Source organism: Sander vitreus, chromosome 12 (genome assembly GCF_031162955.1).
Source record: "Sander vitreus isolate 19-12246 chromosome 12, sanVit1, whole genome shotgun sequence".
NCBI lineage: Eukaryota > Metazoa > Chordata > Actinopteri > Perciformes > Percidae > Sander > Sander vitreus.
In genome coordinates this window covers 6,926,733-6,951,050 of record NC_135866.1, presented here as the reverse complement: position 1 = coordinate 6,951,050, position 24,318 = coordinate 6,926,733, and the positions used below count along the sequence as shown (strand labels likewise).

The following is a 24,318-nucleotide window of genomic DNA, read 5'->3' as shown; positions in this document are numbered from 1 at the left end:
CTTTGTCCATCCTTCAGGCCTGACAGCAGGTGACACAGTCTGGGACAGAGGTCAGAGCAGGACTGACTGGGCAAATATATATGAAGCAGGGTGGCAAACACGTGCGTGTGTGTGTGTGTGTGTGTGTGTGTGTGTGTGTGTGTGTGTGTGTGTGTGTGTATAGGCCTACAGGTGCGTGCAATCAATCATGCATGTGCACATGGAAGGATTTCTTAACCAGCCTACCGGGCACAGGCCCAGGGGTCAGTAGGCCTCTGGGCCTCTGTTTGAAGTGACTGTTCATTTTTCTTGTTGGAAAGTCAATCAATAAAGAGACACAAAACAACCACAAAGACATAAAAACAAATACAAAGAGGCACAAAACAACCACAAAGAGATACAAATTGAATACAAAGCGATGAGTCTTTTGTAGTCTTTTTATGCCTCTTTCAGTCTGGGTGTTTTGCTCCTTTGGAGGAAGGGTGGGGGTCCTTTTACATGTCTGTGCCTAGGGGCCCATTGTCTCTTATTGCGTCCATGCATGTGTGTGTATCCATGCTTGCTTGCACAGTCTGTGTGTGCGCCTACAAGTGGAATATAGTGAAACCCTCCACACATTTTATGAGCCACGAGTGTAAACACTAGAGGACAGATGTCACTCGCTGGATTCTTCCACTGGAACTCTTTTCCAGAAACACTCCATGACTGTCCTGTGTGACAATCACTTCCCTCCCTCCCTCCCTCCCTACCTCCCTACCTCCCTCCCAGCGCAGGAACAAAAAGACATCCGAGCTATGTGGATGGGGAAGAGAAATCACAGCACTTGTACAGCGGTCACCGCGCTCCGGTTTCACAAAGTTTCTGACAGGCGGAGCGGCGCGCTGTCTTTACGCATAGCCTCCAGTCCTGCGAGGCATTGTATACATTGTTTAGTAGCTGTGTAGTAGACTCCTGAGAAGACACCGGAGCGCCACTGTCTCTGACAACTGGATACCTGAGTCCAAAGTAAGAGAGTTTAAGAAAAACAGCAGCGCTTGCTTGGAGACGCGGACTGTAGCTGCGTAAAGGCGTGACGCATGGACTGTTTAGGACCTGTTATGCTAAAGAAATATATATATTTGACCAGCAGAGCTGCGTTTCCTTCAGGTTAAACTTCACAATTCCAATCCGCGCGTGAAAGAAGGACAGAAGACTTTCGTCCTAAATTAGGACACCACGCAGTCTCTCGTCGGACGTTTTGATACTCCTATCGACGTTGACTTTACTTTAAAGTGACGCAGAAAATGTTGTAAGGAAAATTTCCCTTCGCTGTTATTTACCCATTAACTATACAAGCTGTTTGAAGGCAAGACTGAACAGGTTACTGGAGGTAAGGAGAGGGGAGTCATGCCTGAAAAACTGGCTTCATTTTATTAAACGATGGTTGGACGTGAGTCACTAGGGAGACGGCACGAGTAGCAAAAAGAGGACAGACATTTTTTACACTTGTGACTGTTTGACTGTCTATCCTGCTCTCTCTGTAAGCGCGCAGCAGTGTTTATGTCACCGCAAGCAAACTTCTCCCTAATTAGATTTTATATAGGCTTCACTGTGCATTCCCCAGTCAGTTGTAAAGTTTACTTTCCCTGACCTTCCGTCTGCAAAATGTCAATCATAACAAGTCATTTGGTCTCGTATTCTTTCTTTAAATACACATTTCTTTAAAAACTGACCATACCTTCTGAGACGACTTTACCCTATTTCCAATACAGCTGGACATGTTTCAGGATATTTCTTAAAACAAGAGAAGGGGACGGATGAAGAAAATGAGCCGTGATTAATTTCACACAGAGGTATTTTGATTTCATAAAACACTTGCTTCGGGACGTTTTTGTTGAGATTGTGTTATAAAAAGTGAAAAACGATCTCATCCAGTGGTGATATTTCACTCAAACTTTTAAGAGCCATTATACAACTTGAGGTAATATGGATAATATGACTTGAGCTCGCAGTTTAAGAAGTCTGTATTCACCATCCACCCTCTCTGTTCTTGTCCAGGGTGCTGAGACTCTGCCAGTAGCCGTGACAGGACACCGGCCGGAGAGAAAGGGATTTTGGCCCGCGTAAATAACTAAGAGGAGGAGGCGCCTCTCGCGTTGAAGCAGAACCGCTTTAGATGGATTCTTCATGTTTGCTTCAGCCTCAGTGGAGACAGCCTGCTCTGAGCACTTACAAGCCGTGACAATAAGGTGTAAAACATGACACATCACGGTGTATGGATAGCCAAAAACATGAGCTGCGCCCTGCGTGGAAGAAGCGGCTCCGCTGTCCTCTCCGGTGCGCGCTTGGAGCAGAATGCGCACAGGACAGCTGGTAAGGCTCCATTCACATTCTGTAGAGTTGTCTATATAGGGATTTAAGACAATGCCATTTAGAAGAATATTGTTGGCTATCTTTTAGAAGAATATTGTTGACTATCTTTTAGAAGAATATTGTAGGCTATCTTTGTGCGTAATGTTGCTGTGAAAGCAGACTCTTGTCTTTGTTTGCTGTGACAACACTGAAGCTGCGGTTTGATGTTTGATTTCTTTTCACATCTGTGGCTTTTTGCTGAGCTCTAAATCTCCCTGCACGCACCTGCCAGCTGTTTTAGGCTCCTCCGACTCTGGGGCTCATTGTGAGCTGGATTCAGTGTTGGACATTTAATTTAGTGTTTTTTTTGGGAGCGTTTGTGAACTGCAGTCTGAGAGGAGGAGGGTTTGTTCTCTGTTTAATTAATGTGAAGTTTTATGATTTATGGACTGACGTGTTTACAAGGTGCCAAGAGTTGACTGAATTTTGAAAAAATATCAATCAAAATGACTGTGTGTGTGTGTGTGTGTGTGTGTGTGTGTGTGTGTGTGTTCTTATGGATGAGGAGGAAACAGTGGCAGTCAGGAAGTCTTGTAGTGTGACCCTCTGTGGTGGGCTGCAAATCTAAATATCAAAGTGCTGGACGCACGGACGCGCGCGCGCGCGCACACACACACACACACACACACACACACACACACACACACACACACGCGCACAGCTGCATCCATTTCCCTCCTCTCCAGTACCTCTGAGGGGATCAGTCTTGTAAGCTTCAGGTGTTTTGACGTGCTGGAAGTCAAGCACATTTCTTTTCATTTTCGGATGAAACTGTGTTGATTGTTTCAGCTCCGTGACCATGAACACACTCTGAACTCTGGATGCTTATCTTCAGCGCACTCACAGCTCCAGAAATTAGTACTTTCCATCCCAAATTGTGCAATTTGTCAGGATTTGTCATCTCAAAGATGTAAAAGAAAGTGCATGATGCATCAGTGAACTTTCATACTTACTCTCTGACTCAATGTCCCACAGACTCACTGAGTCATGTACATACAATGGCACTTATGCACGCAGACGAGGCTCAGTCTCAGGCTCTGATGTTTTTTATCATTTTTTTTCTTGTCTGTTCTTCACATCTCAAAGCTGGTGTACTCGGTGTGTGTGTGTGTGTGTGTGTGTGTGTGGGCTTGGGCATCACCTGAGACATGTCACACATCTCCAGCAGACGTCCCCCACTACATGCCTGTAAAATGGGTGAAAGCTTGTCGTGAAACAACCTTGTTTTTCTTTACTCGTGTCGTTCAAAATCACCAATTGTTCCCAGGCTGAACATGAGAGCATCGCCTCTACTTCAGGCATCTCGCACTCCCCCGTCACCCGGCCACAGCTTTCACTTCCTCCAGTCAAAGGTCGCGGGGTCAGCGGCCCTGCCGAGGGTCAGGTACAGCAGGCCGGCGTGTTCTCTTTACCAGCAGCGTCCTGATGTGTGGTCTGGTTTGTTTTAACTGGCATGTGGCTTTACGAGAGCTAGCGTGCCGTTTTTGTTGCCGTTATGGCTTTAACTCTCTCCGGCTATCATGCTGCTCTGTGTTGCTTTACTCAGACTCACAGAGAGCCAGTAGAAACACTCGTAAAGTAAACGACAAAATAAGTTATCGTTATTGCCACTCATTGAAATGGAAGTATCCTTTTAGATATGTTTAGAGCCATTGAGGGTGGAAACGGGCTGTTTGTCTTCCTCGCCCACCGGTCTTCATTACTCGCGGAGCTTTCAGTTGCAGAGCCTAATACTTCAAATATTACTTTCATGTATTTCATTATAGACTCTGAGACAAATGGAGCATAAAAGCCCACATATATTTAGAAGATGCAAGTCGGCAAGATAGCATCTTTCTTATTCAATTTGCCAAGTAAAACATAATGTCTAGCTCATCCTACAACCAAGGAGAATGAATCGGGAACAAAAGCAGAAAGGAACAAATTCAGTTACTTTTGGAGCTCAATAAAATAATCATTAAATGATGAAGAACGATGCTTAGAACCAAGTAGTGTTGTCTCTTTCTGCTGACCTTGTCTCCTTTTAAACTCTTTGATTTCTTGATTTCAGAAGGCAGTGTGCCTCAGTATAGCTTTAATATAGCTACAAACGCAGCAACTTCACGCACAAATAGCCTTTCTGTATCATGGACACTTTATTACCAAAATAAAAGGAAAAACATGTTTAAGTGTAGAAAAAAAAACCCAAATATTCAGTATTTGCACGAAACCTACACTTTCCAACCCACCCCAAAAACATGCATACATACATAGAGTTAGAAACACAGTAATACATGATTGTAAATTAGTTAAATAATTACAATTAATAGGTTAGACGAAATGATTGAATGAATGAATGTTTTGATAATAACTACTGCGTTACTGAAACTGCACAGCCTAATAATGCGAAGTGTTTGTTCACCGGCCAAGACCGAAGGCGCCGTACTTGTACTTGTTGTAATCAATTCTCCTGTTCGTTCTACTGTTTGTCACTCTTTATAAAAGGAAGCACGAGCACAAAATGTGCGTGCACAGTGTACGTAAACTGTGGCTCAGTAGTAATGTGCTGTCAACTAATGAAACTATAATCTGCAAATACTTCACCATCATTTCAATGTTTATCAAGTTGCCTTTTTACGTCTCGTTTGTTTTTTCCTTCTGACTGCTGATGAATTCCTTTGACCACGTTCCCTATAATGCTTGCCTTCTAGATGTGATCATGCGCTGTGTTGTACATTTCCAGGATCAGTCAGACTCGTAGCACTTTATAGATTGTTACATAATAAACATCTGATTAGGTCTTGTAATATAACTTTAATTGTCCTGTAAAAAAAAAAAAAAGTACCCACTAGAGAACAATAAAGACGGAAACTTCCAACATAGAAAGTTGGAAGGGACCTTAATGCAAGAGGTGAAAGGTACGGATTGCTGAGTAGGCACACGATCATAACTCTGGGCAACCAGCAAACAGAGTGACAGGCTTCAGTTGCGCAGGTCAACCTATTCAAATGTTTTTGCTCCTTCCCTGTATCAACCTTTAATGCGGTGAAGTATTCTCAAGTTTAATGCGAGTGCGATCCTTTCAGATGAGTGGAAACCTGTCATTACAAGATGGACGTGTGTGTGTGTTGCACAGGGACCCTGGTCCTCAGCTGTGTTTCAGCCTCGCTGTGTAATGTTACTCTAGTTGTTTTGTCCCAGCACTAATGGAGAGAGTGCAGCCAGAGAGATTGATTATGCAACCTGGAGTGCCACAGGGCAGCTTCAATCTGGAAGTGCTTAGAGTACGCAGCCAACCACAGTGATTCCTTCGGGGCAAATTGAAGGAGGCATGATCTGACAAAAAGGAATTTCAAATTGTTAGATGTATTCCTTCAGACAAATGCTTCCCAAGCTACTTATGTTTTCTAGACCCTTGCTTTTGTAGTGCTGGACAATCTGGTGTAAGTACGCCGAGGGAAATTATTTCTGTCTCTGATCTTGAATTGTTTTGTTGTTGTTGTTGAGCACTTTGGCTTCTTCAAGTTCAAAAAGCTTAAATTATTTTCGAACAAAGCGGCAGTTAATACTTTCGGAGCCGCTGATGAAACGCAAAGCGGACTCCTGTCCTTATCGTGAAATCTCCCTCCTTAGAACAACTTTTTTCTCAAAACGCAGAAGAATGTTAACTAGCCCAGCGCAGTGTTTGTGTCTGTGAGAGCGTTTTTTTTTGTTGTTTTTTTTATACAATAAGCTGTATTCTTCTGAAATTAGCAGGTCAGATTCATTAATCATAGCGTCTGAGGGCTGCTTTGAACTATCAGGCCAGGTCATTAAACCAAGTCTGTCTGGGGCACGAGCGGGCGACACGGAAACACTTTGGAGAGCACTGGTTCACCCACAAAACACACTAATAATGACCTGTGTGTGTGTGTGTGTGTGTGTGTGTGTGTGTGTCACAGATGGACACGTTTCTGAGTGCTACTCTCGAACTCAGTGTGGGCTTAATTTGGAGAAATAACAACATGAGAAGGGAGCAGGAAAAGGTCGAGAGGGTGGGAGAGGGGATTTCAGTGGGTGATTGTGTATATGTGGTTTTGTATGAAAGGTGAGTGGTTCTGTGTGTGTGTGGGTGTGTGCAAAGCCACTCTGTAGTGACAATATCAGTTGTACAAAGTGTGTTTGAGAGAAAACAGGCATAAAGAGAATCCGAAAGTGTTTTTGATCTATTCGCCTTCATCTCTCTTTCCGTTCTTTCCCTCTGTCCTATTTGCGGCCTTTTAAGCGCCGCCGTCCTCACAAACACCGGAAAGTGAAATCCTACCCTCTGATCACCGCTCCAACACAGCTAAAATGTGTTCCCATTTAAGGTGAGGCTCACCCAAGCGCTCTCTGTGTGGCTCCCTTTTAAAACCAACTTAATCAGGCAGGAATTTGGGTTATTAGGGTCAGGGACTGTTGGGAACTGCCTTAGCGAGAAACAAAGTGAGGAAGAGAAGAGAAGGTGAGGACACAGATGTCGCATCAGGAGGCTGTCTGTATCTCAGTATTTGAGGGGGCAGGTGGGGGGGGGGACACAGGGCGGCTGGTGATGCTGTCCCATCTGATTTACATGATTGGGTCACAAGACGCTTATAAGTCTGTTGCATTGTGGGTTTCTATGTGGCTAATTAGTCCTAACTGCACATTAGCCAAACTTTTCCAGTGACCCTGCACGCTTAATCTTGTAGAGGCCGGTGTACATCGTGGAAGTTACAGCTGATGTGGAAACTCTACAGCAGGTTCATTACACTTCCTTACTGTTCTGGAAACGTCGCTCTCGCCTTGCTTTGCAGTTTTGAAAGCTGATGCAGGTTTTTGGATTGTTGTTTAAGGATAATTGTGTTTTTTTATGTTATTTTTAGATTTTTTTTGGGGGGCTTTTCCGCCTTTAATCGATAGGACAGCTAGGGGAGAAAGGGGAGAGAGGGGGGGAAGACGTGCAGGAAATTGTCACACGTCGGACTCTGGACCTCTGCGTCGAGGCCTAAGCCTCTCAGTATATGTGCGCCTGCTCTACCCACTGACCCAACCTGGCCACACAGGATAATTGTGGTTTAATAAAACCTTGCCTTATATTTGTGGTTTGGGCCATTATTCCTGTTGATAATAATTGTATTAACCAATTTAATAGCTAAGAACTGGGAACATTCCTTTAAAGTGCTCATATTATGCTCATTTTCTGGTTCATAATTGTATTTAGAGGTTGTACCAGAAAAGGTTTATGTGGTTTCATTTTCAAAAAACACCATATTTTTGTTGTACTGCACATTGCTGCAGCTCCTCTTTTCACCCTGTGTGTTGAGCTCTCTGTTTTAGCTACAGAGTGAGGCATCTCACTTCTGTTCCATCTTTGTTGGGAGTCGCACATGCTCAGTAGCTAGGTAAGGACTACTAGCCAGTCAGAAGCAGCGTATGAAGCCGTGCCACGCTAGCAGCGAGGCGAGCATTATAACGTGTGTTACAAAGATAAGATAAGATAAGATAGACTTTATTAATCCCACACTAGGGAAATTCCTGTGTTACGGTGACGCATGTCCGTCACGGAAGTAAAGGCTGGACTACAATAGATTGGAGCAATGTTTGGAGCAGTTCGTGAACAGTGTTTTCTGTTGGAGATGGTAAGTCCTTTTGGGGTGGACTTTTTCACTTTGTAAACCTATAACGTGAACAAAATATATATAACACAATAAAGGAAAGAGAAAAAATCAAAAAGCATAATATGAGCACTTTAAAGAAGTACAGGAACAGGACAACAACCAGGAGCAGTCAGACAGTGATACAGGTTTTAAAGCTGCATTCATTTACATTTTTTTGAATGCATGGAATACATTGTGAACAACAGTGACACAGTTGTTGCGGCAACGGTGTTAGGAAACAATTGCCTCCACATCCAGCAGAGGCGGAGCAACATTGGTATTTCATTTAGAGTCGTGATTGTGTCTCTCTCTTTTACTCTCCTTTTAGCCCTTGTTTTTTGTCTCCTCAAACTCTTAAGGGGAAATAGCTGACTCTTTGTATGCCAAATACTCCACTATGTTCACCAGCTAGTTGCTACATGTGTCTGTCTAAAAACGAGGCTGATGGGAGCATTGAGAGTCAAACAGAACAGTGACGTTTGGGTCTTAAAACCAAGACAAAAAGCTTAAAGATGCTAAAATGCTCCATGACGCTGAGGGAAACCACAGAGAATATTGATTAGAGCAGCTTAAAAACCAAATCCTAAAGCGAACTACATGTACCATATTTGAAAGAGGAAATAAAGGTGAACAGTAAAATAACGTACAACACAAACTATCCATTAAACATCCGTCATAGTTTACAGACTTACTATGGTTTTCTGCTCACATACTGAAGTTTTCCTGTGCAATCATGGATTATTAGGGACATTTCAGGCATGCACACTTTTGGTTTTACCTCCAGACAAAGTGGTTTAAAAAATCTGGTTAAACTGTTGCTTTGCTAAAAACCCTCCTGATTATCTGACTCCTCGTGTTTCTTGCCCCATGGGACTAATTTTTTTAGGCAACTGGACCTGCAATTCCTCTGGTGAGCATCTTATAACAACCATTAAAAACTAGAAGGGCACGTGGAGAGCGCAAACCCCCGCCAAGGCCAAATGCTGTATCTATTGTTGTTAACAAAAGTGAAAATGAATTTGTGTATTTGCCCTGTGATTCGAATCTGCTCCATTATGTATTAGATTCTTCCTGGGCCCATGCCATTCCAATAAGTTTCATGAAAATCGGGCCAGGAGTTTTTCTGTAATCCTGCTGAATGACAGACAAACCAACAAATCGATGGTGTCACAAAACAAGCCAATGACATCATCTAAGTCTCTTGTAAATGGTTTCAGGTAACTCAGTGGCTGTAAGCCAGTTAGAGTCATGCACTGTTAGAATAATGATTATCAGGTTTATGAAATGGTGTTGACGGATTGATAACAGTGATGATGATTAGAGGGAAGCCAGAGCTCAACAACAACAGCTATTATTTGACAACTTTACCAGAGATGTAGTGAATAGTAAGGCATAGAAGAACAGCATGTACAAACACAAAGGGAAGAGTTTGAGTTGCGTATGTGATACCAGCTAACTGAGAAACATCAGTGGAGTGTCTGAGATAAATCAAGATACTATCATTGCAGGACTCACAGCTCCATTTAATTGCCAAATACCTGAAAATCCCTGTTATATATCAGTCAATTTGCTCTGCTGCGAGCCTCATTACAGCTCTCTGGGGTTTGTCTCTAGCAGCTTCACAGTGAGAACATGTTTCCAGGTGGCTTTGGCGGCTCAGACGATGACAGCAGTTCTTTTGCTGTCTCCGTCTGTCGTAATAATGCCATCAGAGTTGCAGCTCGAGGTTAACGCGCTGGTCACAGACGGCACTTTAATGCCCCGCGGAAACCTGCATTTTATCGAGTTTGTCGTGACCCGCTGATCCCGGGGCTTTGATGACCAGCAGTAACTCTCCATAGGCACCTTTTGGCAACTTGAACCTGCATGTGTGAGGGAGTTAATCCAGAACTGTTACACTTCAAACACACTATTCTCCACTAAAAGTGCTTTGTTTATCCCACTGAAGAACCATTAGACACGTTCCTCTGGAACTCCTCTCTTTGGTGTAAAGAGAAGACTGCAGGGTCAGTGGAGTAAATCACTGATCACTCAGGTTTATCATTAGGAAACCAATAAGTTTACCTCCAATAGCTAATTTTAATGAAGTCCAGTTTGGACTGTTTAACCCTGCAGGCAATGCTTGAAAGAGGTATTGTTCTCCATAATTGGTGGCTAGTTATCCCTGCACAGGCAAGATAATCTAATATTAAAGATGTATTTATAAAGATGTATCTTAAAGCACATCATTGACATATGATCATGTTATAAAGTTGATATGGTAAAAAAATATCATAATTAGTTAGAGTCGTATGTCGGCCCACCTAATGAATGGAAGTTCAATATTTACTCTCCTTTTTGCACTGTTTTGGTCTTCATCGTCTCATGAGGGAAATATCTCGGTCTTTAGATTTATGACCTATACTGCAGCCAGTCACCAGCCACCAGGGGCCGATCGAGATGTTTTTGGCCTCACTTACAGAGTCTATGCATCAACCATGGACAGATTGTACTTAAGACCTGGATACAATGTTCATGGCGGAGCCCCGTTCATTCCATCCATGAGAGTTGCTCAGTGACGCATACGGCAAAAATGTTGCAATACCACAAATGGCCACTGGACAAAATCAGCGGAACGGCTGAGCACTGTTCCTGGAGGGCTAGTCTATATCCACGACGTTTAGGCCGGATATCCGTTACCTTGGGCTTCCTTTGTGTTGTCATTTTAAACTCCGGTGGATTTCTGAAGACTATGGTTAACTGCTCCTCAGATCTCTGCAGGGTAAATCCAGACAACTAGCTAGACTATCTGTCCAATCTGAGTTTTCTGTCGCACGACTAAAACAACTTTTGAACGTACACATGTTCCACCAAAACAAGTTCCTTCCAGAGGCTATTTTGCAGAGGCACCGTGGCTCCCTCCTGCGCATAGCACCACCCAAGACGATTGTGATTGGTTTAAAGAAATGCCAATAAACCAGAGCATGTTTTTCTCCCATCTTGGAATGCTGAGTGGACTAGCCAGACCCTCCTCTGCAGCGCTGTGGAGGAAGGTCTGGCAATGCGAGACTACTGGAGGGCTGGATTCAACCCCTGGGCTGTACATATAGGCACAGTGGTGCTTTGTGGTAAATGCTAACTTTAGCAGGTGTCCTATGTACCATGTTCACCATCCTAGTTTAGCATGTTAGCATGCTGACGTTTGCTAACTAAACACAAAGTACAACTGAGGCTGATGGGAATGTAATTTTGCAGCCATGTGTGTGTGTGATTATAAACCAAAAATATTGGACAGATTGAAACATTGACCTGATGGTGGTGGTAGACAAAAAGTCATCAGGATTCATCATCTGGGGACCATGGACATCTGTACGAAATGTTTCATATTTGGTGGATCAACCGACAGGTCGTCATTGATAATTGGAGGAGTCCTACCCATATTATCTGTTATTTACAGTCAGCCTGCTCCTGACAGATTATTCCTCTCAGCCTACCAGAGTTTCTCTCCCTGCATGTTTCTCTCTCATGCTTTACTGTCTCTTGCTGGCCTGAAAGGATCTCCGACACCTACAGGCTCTGATGTTGTCAGTCGGTTAATGAAACCTCCCGGTGGAAGAAACACAGAGAGGTGTAAGGTCACACAGATTCCCTCCTCTCTTCACCCCCTCCTCCTCCAGGCTGTGTAGTGTCCACACCTCTGATTACCCCGGCCCTGTGTGTGTGTGTGTGTGTGTGTGTGTGTGTGTGTGAAACTGTGTGAGAAACTGACAAGGATGGGGTGTATGTATTTTGTGTGTTTTTGTGAGAAAAGATTACGAGAAAAAGGAAAAAGGAGCAGCAGACCGCTGCTCCTTTTTCACCACGTGTGCACATATGTGTGTGTTCTGCTGGGGGCCTCCCCACCTATCTGAACCTAGGCATGGGACCTGCTATCTGTTTCTCATTTCGCCGACACTCTGTGGTTTTCCAGCAGTGACAGGCCTCAGAGTGGAAACTGGCACTAACGAGCAATTACATCCTGCCTGCCTGCCAGGGATTATGGGATTACAGACTGACCGGGCTTCAGTATGCACTCTCTTTCTGCACTCTCATTTTGTCATTCCCTGGGTTCCCTTTGTTCACCTTATCTCTGCTTTAAGACCTTTCCCATTCAGCGGTTCAATTATGTTTTTCTCATTTTTCTTTCCCGTGGACAATAACCCATTCTCTATTTTTTAATTCTCCTTGCTCTTATCATGTGATTTTTTTATTTATTTTTTTATCTCATTCTTTCTATCGCTCCTCCTCTGGTATTCTCTCCTCTGACTTTGTGGCTGCCTCGCATAGTTAAAGCATGCCGTCGTTAACCGCTGAAGAGTGAAATTGTTTTGGTGGGAAAGGGGACGAGAGCACATTTAATAAGAGAAAAAGACATTTAATGTGTACGAAGCTATAAATGAAGCTTGATGGAAATGAGAAACAGGAGGAAGCAATGAGAGTAAAGAGAAAGTGCAAGAAAACATGACTCCTTTACATCATATTAACGTCTAAAAAAGGTTGTCCCAGAGGACTTTTCATACGATCTTCCCTCAGAAAAGGATAAAAAAAAAAAATCATTCAACAAGATTTTGAGGACTTGCCGTTACACCCTGAGGCCTGTTGTGTGACATATTTCTGAAAGATTTTAAATTTCGATAAAGTTAAAGAGCTGTAGAGTGCTACAAGCAAGATTAAAGTTACAAAACAAGTTTTTCCACACTGCTCTGGATGCATATATGCAGAGCTTTGGGGCACATGTAAGTACAGCAGGCATCATCACGTTTTGTGTCTGCAGGTTTCTCTGTGTCTGGTAGTGATCAGTCGGCTCTCCTGGTGTTCTGCCTCTCTCTCCTGCATCTCCTCTTACACTGCAGGTGTCTTTTATTGAGCCAGCGGTGATTTACTGTACTCTGGTTTTTTCCCTCGCTCCTGCAATCAGGCACCGCCGTAGTGACAGGTTAAAGCTGGAGGTCAGATCATTTCACGTATACGTGCACGCGCGCACAGCAGAGAACAGTGTGTGTCTCTAATAGGAGGTCATTATCGGAGAAGTTTGGCCTTTTAGAGGGAGGCGAAACACCGGAGAGCTCGGAGCTTTCTTTCTTTTTTTTTTTTTTTTTTTACAAGGTGAGAGGTTTTTGGAAGCTCTGTGGGTAAAGCTCAGGTCTGACGATGTAATAGTATACAGTAGGCACCAAGATCACTAATCACAAACACATTTTGGCATGTCGCCCTGCTTCTTTTCTCAGCAACGATGTGTGTCTGTTGAGAAAAAAACAGTATTAATAAAAGTCTGAATTACATCTTTGAAAGCAATATACATGGAATTGTTGCATTGCAAAGAGCAGTCACAGTGAAGTTGAGCTAGACTAGTTTATTTAGTGTTACTTCTTTCCTCCGTTAGGGTTAGATTATAAAAGGTGGTGTAAAAACTGAATGAAGATGTTGGCGCCTCAAAGCATATGGAGCTACATACTGTGGGTAAATAAGCTTTAGCTAAGGCTAACTCACCAGCTAGCCTTAGCAGTCACTGCAGTTTTTTTTTTTTTACCTCTGTTTTTTATTTTTTGCTAATTTTATATACTTTCCTCCAGAAATAATCACACATTTCTATGACATATACTGTAAACTCTGTGTGGTAAAAAAAAATGTAAAAGAATTTAGATTATGTTAACTCAATTCAATGTACTTTTTTTAAACGTTATTCTACTGTGCTAACTGTGTATTTTAACACCATTGTGGACCGTCATGGTAGAGGAAACACTGACTTATGTAACTATAAAAACACCAACAATTCGGAGAAAACTTACTTTAATGTGGAGCCACAGGGCCATTACTACAAAGGTGAGGCGGTATTACAAATAAAATGGAATTATGCAAATAATGAATAAATGGAAGAAAAAGTCACAGCATCACATTAAAAGATAAGATTGTGGAGTCCACTACAATGAATGAAGGAAAGACAGAGACTACCATGGCATTATAACCATGTGGTTACCTGTCCACTGTCTCTCTCTCTCTGTTCCAACGCCGTCATGCTCTCTCTCCTTCCCTCCCTCTCTATCCTCCTCTCTCCCTGTCTGTGCTGTCAACCAAAAGACAAATATAACAAACAAACAAACAATGAGTCTTTATTATCTAATAAGAGGTATACATTGATCCATTTATGACATTACTCTAATTAAATATCGGGTTACTGTAGGCAATGAAGTCACATCATTTTGCCCCTATTCTCTCACCGAACAAACTCAGATATCCATCAATGGAAAAGCAGATTTATATTTATATTTCCAATATGCAGTATCAAAAACTTTAGAAAATTACAGATGTGTGCGATTTTGACTAATGGCTGACAAGCACTATTTTCTGAAAATGGCTCAGAATTTTTTTCTGAATGATCCAGGCGTCCAGATTATGGGTTCAGTTTCCTGATGCTGTGAGAACTCCTTAGCTCACAATAGATTATTTTACATAGTATTGTCAAGTTCAAATATTAAAATGTCTGCTGTGGACACATTGGAAACGGTTACACATGAATGTAATTGAGCTCAGTATTTTGTCACATCCAATTTCTACAATGCCAAGACTTATAGATAGGCTACCACAATATGCAGAAAGAGGGAAGGGAAATAAAGTGATAATAATATTAGCATATTTTCACTTTTTCAATCATTATTATTTTCACTTCATGCAGAACTCTGAACCTACTTTACCTAGGCTATGGCTAGCTGACATGTGTCAGACCTATACAGCTCATTCAGATATCTTGATGTAAAAGTTTAATGGACCCGTTTGAAAATAACCATGCCAATTTAGGTTTTATTAAACAGCGTTGCTGACTTTGAAGGCATGTTACGACCACTTCACAACATGCTGGCTTAATGTGGTTGACACCTACTTTTTCGAATGGATGTGCAGTTTTAGCTGATACAAACACAGACTTTTTTTTTTTAACAATAATATTTAAGGGTGCCAGGATTAACCTAAAAAAGGGCTCAATAGACTCAATAAAGTTGAATCTAATCTAATCTAAAATTTACAAAATATGTTTTTACTGCATAACGTTGATATCAGGTGATGGATGTTAGATGAAGGAACAAATGCTGGCAAGGATGAATAAAAACTCTCTTAATATGCCTGCTTTATTGCATACTGCTGCTGCCCAGTGTTCATGATATTCAGTGAACTATCCCTAACCCTGTTCGTTTACCTCGTAAATGTCCCCCAAACCAAGTCCAAGTCCGTCCTCTCCAAGCACTTAAACAGTATTATGTACTATGTAAAATCAATTCAGAGAAGCAGAATAAGCTCTAGTTAAACTAGCTGGCTCTAGCTTTATGGGTTGGATTTGCGTCAGGTGGGCTTTCCCATTTAACTAACCGGAATAACAACTGGAGCGCAGAGGACCAACAATGCAAATAGAAGGTGACAAGAACTCCGCTCTGCCCGCTGCAGACATCCACCCCGATGGACAAACCAAAGGCTTTAATCAGCCAAACAAGGAAGAAACACATGCTCGGCTTTCTAAACACGCGCTGTTGGATCTGAAACTGTGCACACACCATCAGTAGGCTTGTGTCAGTCTGGAGCTCTTCAGAACCAGTGTCCTGCTCCCTCTCTCCACCCCTCGACTCCCCCGCCCGCCTCATCCCCGAAAAAGGCTGCAGGCGTCAGTCTGGAAACAGCTCTAGAGTGCCGGAATGAAATGAACCAGCAGACAGGCCCGCGTTGACTCCCAGCTTGCTGATCTGAAAGGGGCTAAACACTCCCAGCTGTGGCGTTAGGGACTCCGAATGGCACCTCTCTTGAGACCCGGCCAGGATCTGTATTCCTCCGTCCCGCCTCGCCCTGCTGAAAGATTTTAAATCAGCTCAGAGACGGAGGGAGATGGAGGGCTGAGGAGTCAGCACAGTTTGGTTTTAGGTTGCAGCGGTGGCGTGCACTCTGTCTGTGTGGCTGATTTATGCTCACTTTGTCTCCCCTCAGCGTCTGTAACTTTGCTTTCCCTTCCACTGGATGGCTTCAGCTGGAACAAGCAGGATTGCATAAATGCATCAACAGGTCTTATCCTGACCTGTGATCTGTAACCTTTTGTCAGTCTTCCATCTCATTGCACAGACAGAACTGCTTAGATTGTTTTGGACTGTTATATAAACATGGTACACACACATATCGCAAGATCTACAAATACATGCTTGAATACGTTATTGCGGGCGCGCAGTGTTGTTGTAGTTCAGCGCCGAGGTTATACAAAGCATCTTAGAGATGACAGATGTGGTTTCAAAGATGCTGGAGATATCTGTGGGCCAGAGCTTTGTTTCAAAAAATTCGACATTAGGTCCGACATTAGTGCTGAACTGATGAGTTAATTAGCAAGCAAGCACACTAACTTTATTTGTACAGCATTTGAACAAAAACAGAAGTACTTTACAGGTGAAAGAAAAGTGAAACTGAGTAAAAGAGGCAGACAGAACAGAGCGTACAAACAACAAAATAGGGTAATGGGAAATTTCAAAAGAGGCCAAGGGAAAGTGGGATTTACAATGCTTTTTAAAGACGTGCACTAATTTGGCTTCTTTGAGACTCTGTGGGAGGCTTGGAACCGCGAGAAGTCCTGCAAGTGGTCAGAAGGCCCCCCCACAACTCTTTAAATGAACTGAATCAATCAATCAATCAGTTCAAATTAAATGCATCAACATGTTCTGAACTAATGGTTGGATTCTATTGAGCTCTGGGGAAATTGTGATGGCCATTTCTCACAGTTTTCTGACATTTTATAGACAAGCTGGGGGTCCCGATCCCCACACAAGAAGGGGGCACAAGATAAACAAAGACCTATATCTGCTACACACATGTTTTTTCAAACTTGTCTTTAAGGTTAGCTTTTTCCTTGTAAGTTGTAAAAAAATAGGAGAAAAACACTGATTGGTTGAAGTGGTCACAACCAGTAAACATACTGTATGCAATTGGTGATGAGGAGAAGTAAACATCCCTTCATTTTAAGGGGTCACCAGCCAAAAAGGTTGGGAATTAGGGCTGGGTATCGCCAATGATTTCCTGAATCACTTCTATTCCGAATCACAAGGTCCTGAGTTGATTACAAGAGATGGCAGTGTCTATTGGTTGGTCCACCACTTTGGTGCAGACTCTCAACAACCATTGGATGGATTGCCATGTAATTGTTACAGATGTTTATTGTGTCCTAATGACTTTGGTGATCCCTTGACTTTTCCTGTAAAAATACTTTTCTGTAGAACTGATGCAAGATAGATAAGAAACGAATGAGTAAAGTTACTTCGGTTACACTTTACTTGAAGGTATCTACATAAGTCATGAACGTGTCATAAACGTTTAGGAACAAGTCATAAACGTTTATGACATAACGCTTCTTTTAGTGTCAGTTTTTGTCATGACAAGTTATGGTTAAGGTTAGGGTTAGGGTTCATGTGTCATAACTGTGTCATGTCACTCTTATGTAGAGACCTTCAAGTAAAGTGTTACCGTTACGTCTTCCGTTTTCGAAGTACGTGATGCTCTGACCTCCGCTGATCTTTTACTTTGTTTCGGAGGCCACAAAAGAACCTAATGACCTCATGTTACGGGATGTGTGGCGCTCCGCAGCCAGCACAGTCCTCCACACTGCACGTACTATATATATATAAACATCTGCATCCGTGACACTTCTTATCACCTGTCCTGCATCTCTGTGGTTTTTTTGTCTGGGACCTCCGCGAAGTGCTCTGGCTATGCCTGGTTCCCCCTGCTTGTACCTCTGCCACAGGAATAACCCTGAAGAATGCCTTTGACAAGTGTATCGCAGATGCTGCCTTTTGTTGGCGGACTAGGGTTGTTTGCATGGATGTATGAACCGACAAGCCGACACTGGCCACGCTAGCTGGCAGCAAACACTGGTCTTTTACTGAAGCAGCAACAAACACGCCGTTCTCGTGCATTGAGGACGTGATTTATGCGACATGTCGGCTTGCTCAGGGGCCCACAGGACTGTTGCTGTTTTGTATTTACAATATCTGGACAATTGTGAATGTATAGACATCATATTGCCCGCATGTTGTGTCTTTAGTTTATGTTAACCTTTCCAAAGGGAGTTCTGGGAGGAGGAAAGTTGACAAAGTCAAGCCTTGTTCTTGTTCTTACATTCCTCTCTTTCTCTTTCTCTCTCTCTCTCTCTCTCTCTCTCTCTCTCTCTCTCTCTCTCTCTCTCTTTCTCTCTCTCCAGGTGGGACCAGATGGAGGGTTCGGAGGAAGGATAGACAGGGGATTACCTCTGTAATGTCAGCAAAGGCCAAGGTTTGTCACAAACAGTACGTTGTTGTCAAAAGAGCACCCTGAAAATATCCATTCCTTCTTCTGCTTTTTCTTCCTCTTATCTTCTGTCACTTCTTCTACTCTCCATCTCTTCCTCTATCTTCGTCTTTGCTGTTCTTGCCTTATATTGAAATGACCATATCTGCAAAAAGCCTAGCCTTATCATCTTTCATTTCCACTGATACAGGCCACTACAAACCAGAGGATGAGTTATGAGTCTATGTATAAATTCTTAATGAAAGGCTCAGAACAGATCTTTTTCCGTAAAGCCATGTCAGGGCAGAAGCTTTCATTGCTACATTCTAAGCCAGTGGACGAAGTTTGATCCAGAGCGGAAAGAAGAATGCAGAGTTATTATGATCTAATGAGTTTAATAGACTTCGATGAAATAGGCTTAACACAAAGCGCCGTAGCTCATCTCAAGAGCTTTTGAAGAGCTGTGTGTTTTATGTGCTCTTATAAGTATCATCTCAATTTCTTTATCTGTTTTCATATCTGTAAAGCACTCTGTCAACTTAGTTTTGTTATTAAGTGCATGGTCGCCATGGACGCAAAAGAACAAACATCAAGTTCCTCTGGTGGTGAACCTTTTTCTTTGTAAGAAAAACAAGAGAGCTCAAATCCAACAAAAGAACTGTACGCACAACTCTTTCTAGAAATAGCTGAGAACAATGTGTCATTAAATATCTACTTAAAGGAATAATTTAGATATTTTGGCAAATACGCTTATTCGCTTTCTCGCTGAGCTAAGAGAGATTATCACTGTCATGTCAGCGGGCAGGTGCTTAGCTTAGCATAAAGACTGAAAACAGAGGGAATCAGCTAGCCTGGCCCTGTCCACAGTTCCATAAAAATACAACTGCCAGCAGCCCAGCACCTCTAAAGCTCACTAGTTATATCTTGTTTGATAAATATGACGATTTAAGCAGCCGAATTGTACGCCACTCTGTAATTATTACCTTTTTTCAGAAGTATGATTTAGTACAATGCATTATTACAAATCCACTTAAAGCAGCACACATCAATATATCTGTATTAACAATGGATCAAATGAGTGTGTGTAACATGAAAGGGCTGTACTTAGCCTCAGCGTTACATAGCTTTTTAGCATCTATACAGCTAATCGTTTTTGGGGGGTTTTTTACGGCCTGAAAATGTACTGTTTTGGTTCAAAACCCACTGTACACTACCTGCTTAGCACCAAACAACAGACAGAGACAGTTAGCGGCTAGCTGGTGAGCAAGGTGGAACATTTATCAGCTAAAGAGTCAGATAGTTCCCTCAGCAGCTGGTGGAGACCAAAATAGAACTAAAAGGAAAAAGTGAATATTGAACCTAAATTTCAGGTGAACAGAAACGTGTCTAATGCTAATGTAGCTCTGTGTCTGCTGGACGGGTAAACAGTCAGTTGTTTGCCAACAGTTCCACCATGTTAACTTTATAAGGTGATACATGATACATCAATGTTGTGTTTACAGCGTGTTGCCCTGCCAATTAATGTAGGTAAAATAATTATTAATTTGATAAAATGCAACAACAAAAAAAGTACCAAGGAGTGAAAAAGCTACTCAATTACAGAAGTGAGAGTACTTGTAATTGGTTACTTTCAATGGCCTGGTAGCAATCCTTGGCTTTATTTATTCATTATGCTAACTTTTAGCATGCAAGAAAGTCAGTTAAACAGATCCCTCAGAAATCCCTTTATCAGCTAACATGTGACTTATGTCTGCTGTAGGTGCTGCTGTGGGTGCTCCTCTCTATGCTGCCTCTCGTGGAAGGAGCCCACATGAAAGCTGGGGCTGCTGGTGTGGGCTCAGACTCGGGCCATGCCGCCGGCCTGCTGGCAGGCCAGGAGGAACGAGAGCTTCCTGTGACGCTGCCAGAGGTGTTGGAGGACGAGGAGCAGGAAGACGACAGTGACCCTTACTCTACTTGGCACGCTCTATATGGTACTGAACCTCTCATGAAAGTGTAATTTACAGCACATCTGCTTCACCAGACAGTATTAGAGTGGAAAGAGGGCATGAGCTGTTGGATCTGTTTTGTATCTGAGCCAGCAAAATATATTTACATAAGATTTAAAGCGTGAAGTAATTTTAAGTTAAAAGGTAGAAGTAAAATTGTAGATTTTGCAGGATAGTTTGCATGCTATTACTCATAATTTCCTGAATAAGTATGTATTTTCATTGTAACTCTACCACTCCTCTTTCATCTCCATTTTAGACCCCTTTGTAACAGATGAGGTGGATGACCATCCCAGTAGTCGCTGGGTGGGGCGCTCTCCACGCTCCTCTGACCCCTCAGAACCTCTACCCACCGGATCACCAAAGAAAAAGAAGAAGAGGAAGAAGAAAGAAAAGGAGGAAGGGGAAGAGACGGGAAAAGCAGATAGAAAGGGTAAAGGTAAGAGCAGGCAGCCCAAGCAGAGCAGCAGGGACTGCCGTGTGGAGAAGAGAGAGATGAGGGTTCGGGACCTGGGTCTGGGCTTTGACTCGGATGAGATTGTCCTCTTCAAGTTTTGCGTGGGCTCCTGCCAGTCTTCAAGAACAAACTACGACCTGGCACTGAAGGCTCTGCTGGACAACGGCTCGCTGCCCCGGCGCACCGCACGCAAGGTTAGCAACCACCCCTGCTGCCGGCCCGACCGGTACGAGCCGGTTTCCTTCATGGACGCCCAGACCACGTGGAGGACCATCCAGTCATTATCAGCTGCCAGCTGCATGTGTATGGGCTGAAGACACCAACCAGGGAGAAGGTGGTGAGGATGGGTGTCACCCATCCTGAACAGAGAGGAGTCAAGGGACTCAGGGTGAGGAAGGCCTGGGTACAGGGAAGAGCCAGAGGGGGGCGCTGTAACACACAGGGCAAAGAAGTGACAGAGGCCACTTGTTGGTTTCCTGTGGTGGATTTCCTGTCGAGGAGGAAGAGTGCAGCTGGATGATTCAGGTGAAAAGGTCAAAATCAGAGACTGAGGGGAAACGCAGATGCTAGAGCGGACCTGCTGGACGCGTCGACGTCACCACACGAGCATACTGTGCAGGTGTCAACACCTGGGCTTCCCGTCTGTCATTGCAGCCGGACACTGACTGTAACGGAGTATAGCAGCACTTTCTACCAGTATAAATCACCAATAAAGGCTTCTAAACCAAAAACTACACAGCTGGACATGTTCTAGAAGCAATGTGATTCCAAATTGAGGAGAAATTAACGACATATGCACCAAGATTACAGGTTTCTCTGACGTTAGCCTATTGCTGTAGCCTGGAAATCCAGACCCAAATCCGAAAGATTAAGGGTCTGGCAATGAGTAATGAAAATGGCCCAACTTGAGGGGCGGCCCCAAGCATGCATTTGAAAATCTCACTGTATGCAATTGGATAACACTACAACCAATCACAACAATACACGGGTTGACGTATCCCCATACGCTTAGCTACCAGCGGAGCTAACTGGTAGATTAAACTCTTGCCTTATCCTCTTGGCAAAACAGCAAAAACGTCCTTCTTGCAAAGAAACGATTTGAGCGCCGTCTTCTGTTCCTCTTTTAGATGAAAAGCCAAGTCTAAGTCGTTCATTTTAGCGGCCAAAGCCGTTTCAAACAACTGGTGTTCATCCGTAGCCATCTTGCAATGTTTACTAATGACTTCGACGTCGCAGCGCTGTCATCATCTGTTTAGCTCGCCTCTGGCCCGCCTATTTCAGATACACCGATGTGATTGGTGCAGCCCGGCTACAAGGGCATAGTTAACGAGCATCATTACTGAATGCCAGAGTGACTCGCTGAGCAAATTCAATTTGTGCTCTCGCAAGAACTCTGGATTTCCAGGGTACTGTTGCTGCATGTAGCAGTTACGGAGTATAGCAGCAAAATCACAAATAAAGGTTTCTAAACTAAAAACTACCGCTCGAACAACGCATTCTAATGAACAGGTTTGTACAATACAGAACGAAAATGTAGACACACCAATTCGTATGATAACCTACGAAATTAGGGACCACCGGCGACAGAGCTCCGTGGTATCATCGGCAGTTAGTAGTTGAGTTTAGCCGCCAATACGTAACTGGTAGCTGGGTACAGGCTCCGCCAGATGACAGTCCTCTCAGGGGTCATGACAGTTGAGTTTAGCCGATAAAAAGTGAGCGTCATGTGGTGACGACAGTTAAGTTTAGGCAACAAAACGACTAGTTAAGTTTAGGAAAAAGATCATGGCTTGTATTAAAACACTTCCGAGGAACAAAAACACGTTTCCTGGGTGAAATTATTTTGTTTTGTCTTGAAAGCACAGTTTTTTATGACCCAGCCGTCCACAGCGTTCTTATACAGCGTCACTATGGTGCATTCACCAATAAATACGTACGAATTACAATGCATTGCTTTTCTTAGCTAAATGTACATGTTCCAACCGGAATGTGATCCAAAATTGGGGAGAAATTATTAACAACATCGGCAAACAAGAGTGTTGAAGCCTAAGGGCCCTATCTTGCACCCGGCGCAGCACGGCGCGAAGCCCAACGTAAGTGTCTTTGCTAGTTTAAGACCGACGCAGTTGTCAGTTTCCCGTCCAGCGCCTGCGTCGTTTAAATAGCAAATGCACCTGCGCCTATCTATGCGCCCATGGGCGTGCTGGTCTTACAGGGAGATGTGTTCAGGTGCATTCTTGGCGTATTGCTATCTTGAGGCAGCGGGAGGTGATCACACCATTGACCAACAAAAACCTGGTCTAAAGTCAATATTCATTGTTATTTTAACAGCGAATTAGTAAAATGCGCCTAGGGTTATGCACAGCGCACGCACACTGTGCTTGTTACACACACTATGCAGCAGCACACAAACATGCAAAAGATTACAAATAAAAATATTACGGTGCAAATCCGCCATCATACTAGCAATGCGCCAAGGTACAAACGCACCTGGCTTTTAAAGGGAATGGGAGATGACACTCTGACTGGTTTATTGCATGTTACGCCCAAAACACACCTATGAATTAATGAAGACACTAAGTACAACCCTTTTGAACCATGCGCCTGGCGCACGGACCCTTTTTTCCACCTTCAAACTAGCAAAAGTGGATTTGGACACGCCCTAAACGCACCTGCGCCATGTGCTTCACGCCGTGCGCTTAGATCATTAAAATAGGGCCCTGTATGTTTCCTGTGTTGACGTCAATACGTGTAGTGGGTCCGATCTAGCATCCACCAAGGGGAAAGTCACCAGTGAATCACAGCCTGGATTTCTTGTTCACTTCAAAGAGTGAATTGTTTTCAACTGCATAACTGGTAACTACTGCAGGATACTCCAGACCAGTTATTATTTCACATAAAAGAGACTCCATATGTGAACATGTTTTGATTTTATATGGGCGAGCCCTGAAGACTGAAGCTCAAGAGACAGAAAGAAAAGACACAGTGAAAGGACTGACACTGTGTTTATATTCGGACTAAAGACTGATATGATGCTCACCATCACTCCCAGTGAAGCTAGCTCCTCACAAAAGCTATATCACTTTTTTTTCACATAAAAACAGGGACATTACATTGTGTCATTTCTATGTTCAGGTGAACTCAGCCAAATGGATGCCATGCATCTTCATGTTTTACTGTATAAAAGTAACGTATATTTATTTCTGATAAATTATTTATTTATTATAGCTTCATATGAGAGCTGTTTTTATTAACTCTGTGTTGTAGATAAATATCTATTTATTGCCAGATTTCACGTTGACAGTTACTTCGGCTCGCATACAGTACATACATTTGTTTTGTTTTATTTTTACTATACGTACATGTTGTGCTCATTTTTACATTAATCATTAACCTGGTGTGGACAGCTCATTCTGGGAAGAATTGGATTGGATGCAAAAGACATTTCTCAAACTAATTGAGTGATTTAATAAAAACAGAAACACAATCCAAAAGCTCAGATTCGCTCTTTAAAAAGAAATCCAGAAACAAATTGACCTACATTGAAATGATGTGGTATACTTAAAAT

General features: G+C 43.0%; 1 protein-coding gene across 1 annotated transcript; it reads left to right on the top strand.

Annotated features, from left to right (window-relative positions):
* The first annotated feature begins 839 nt into the window (after nucleotides 1-839).
* On the top strand, nucleotides 840-24,318 carry LOC144526961 (uncharacterized). The gene is made up of 5 exons (XM_078264729.1): nucleotides 840-984; nucleotides 2,017-2,331; nucleotides 18,241-18,311; nucleotides 20,065-20,278; nucleotides 20,553-24,318. Exons 2-5 carry the CDS (start codon nucleotides 2,217-2,219, stop codon nucleotides 21,062-21,064), a joined length of 912 nt encoding a protein of 303 aa, XP_078120855.1. The 5' UTR covers nucleotides 840-984; nucleotides 2,017-2,216; the 3' UTR covers nucleotides 21,065-24,318.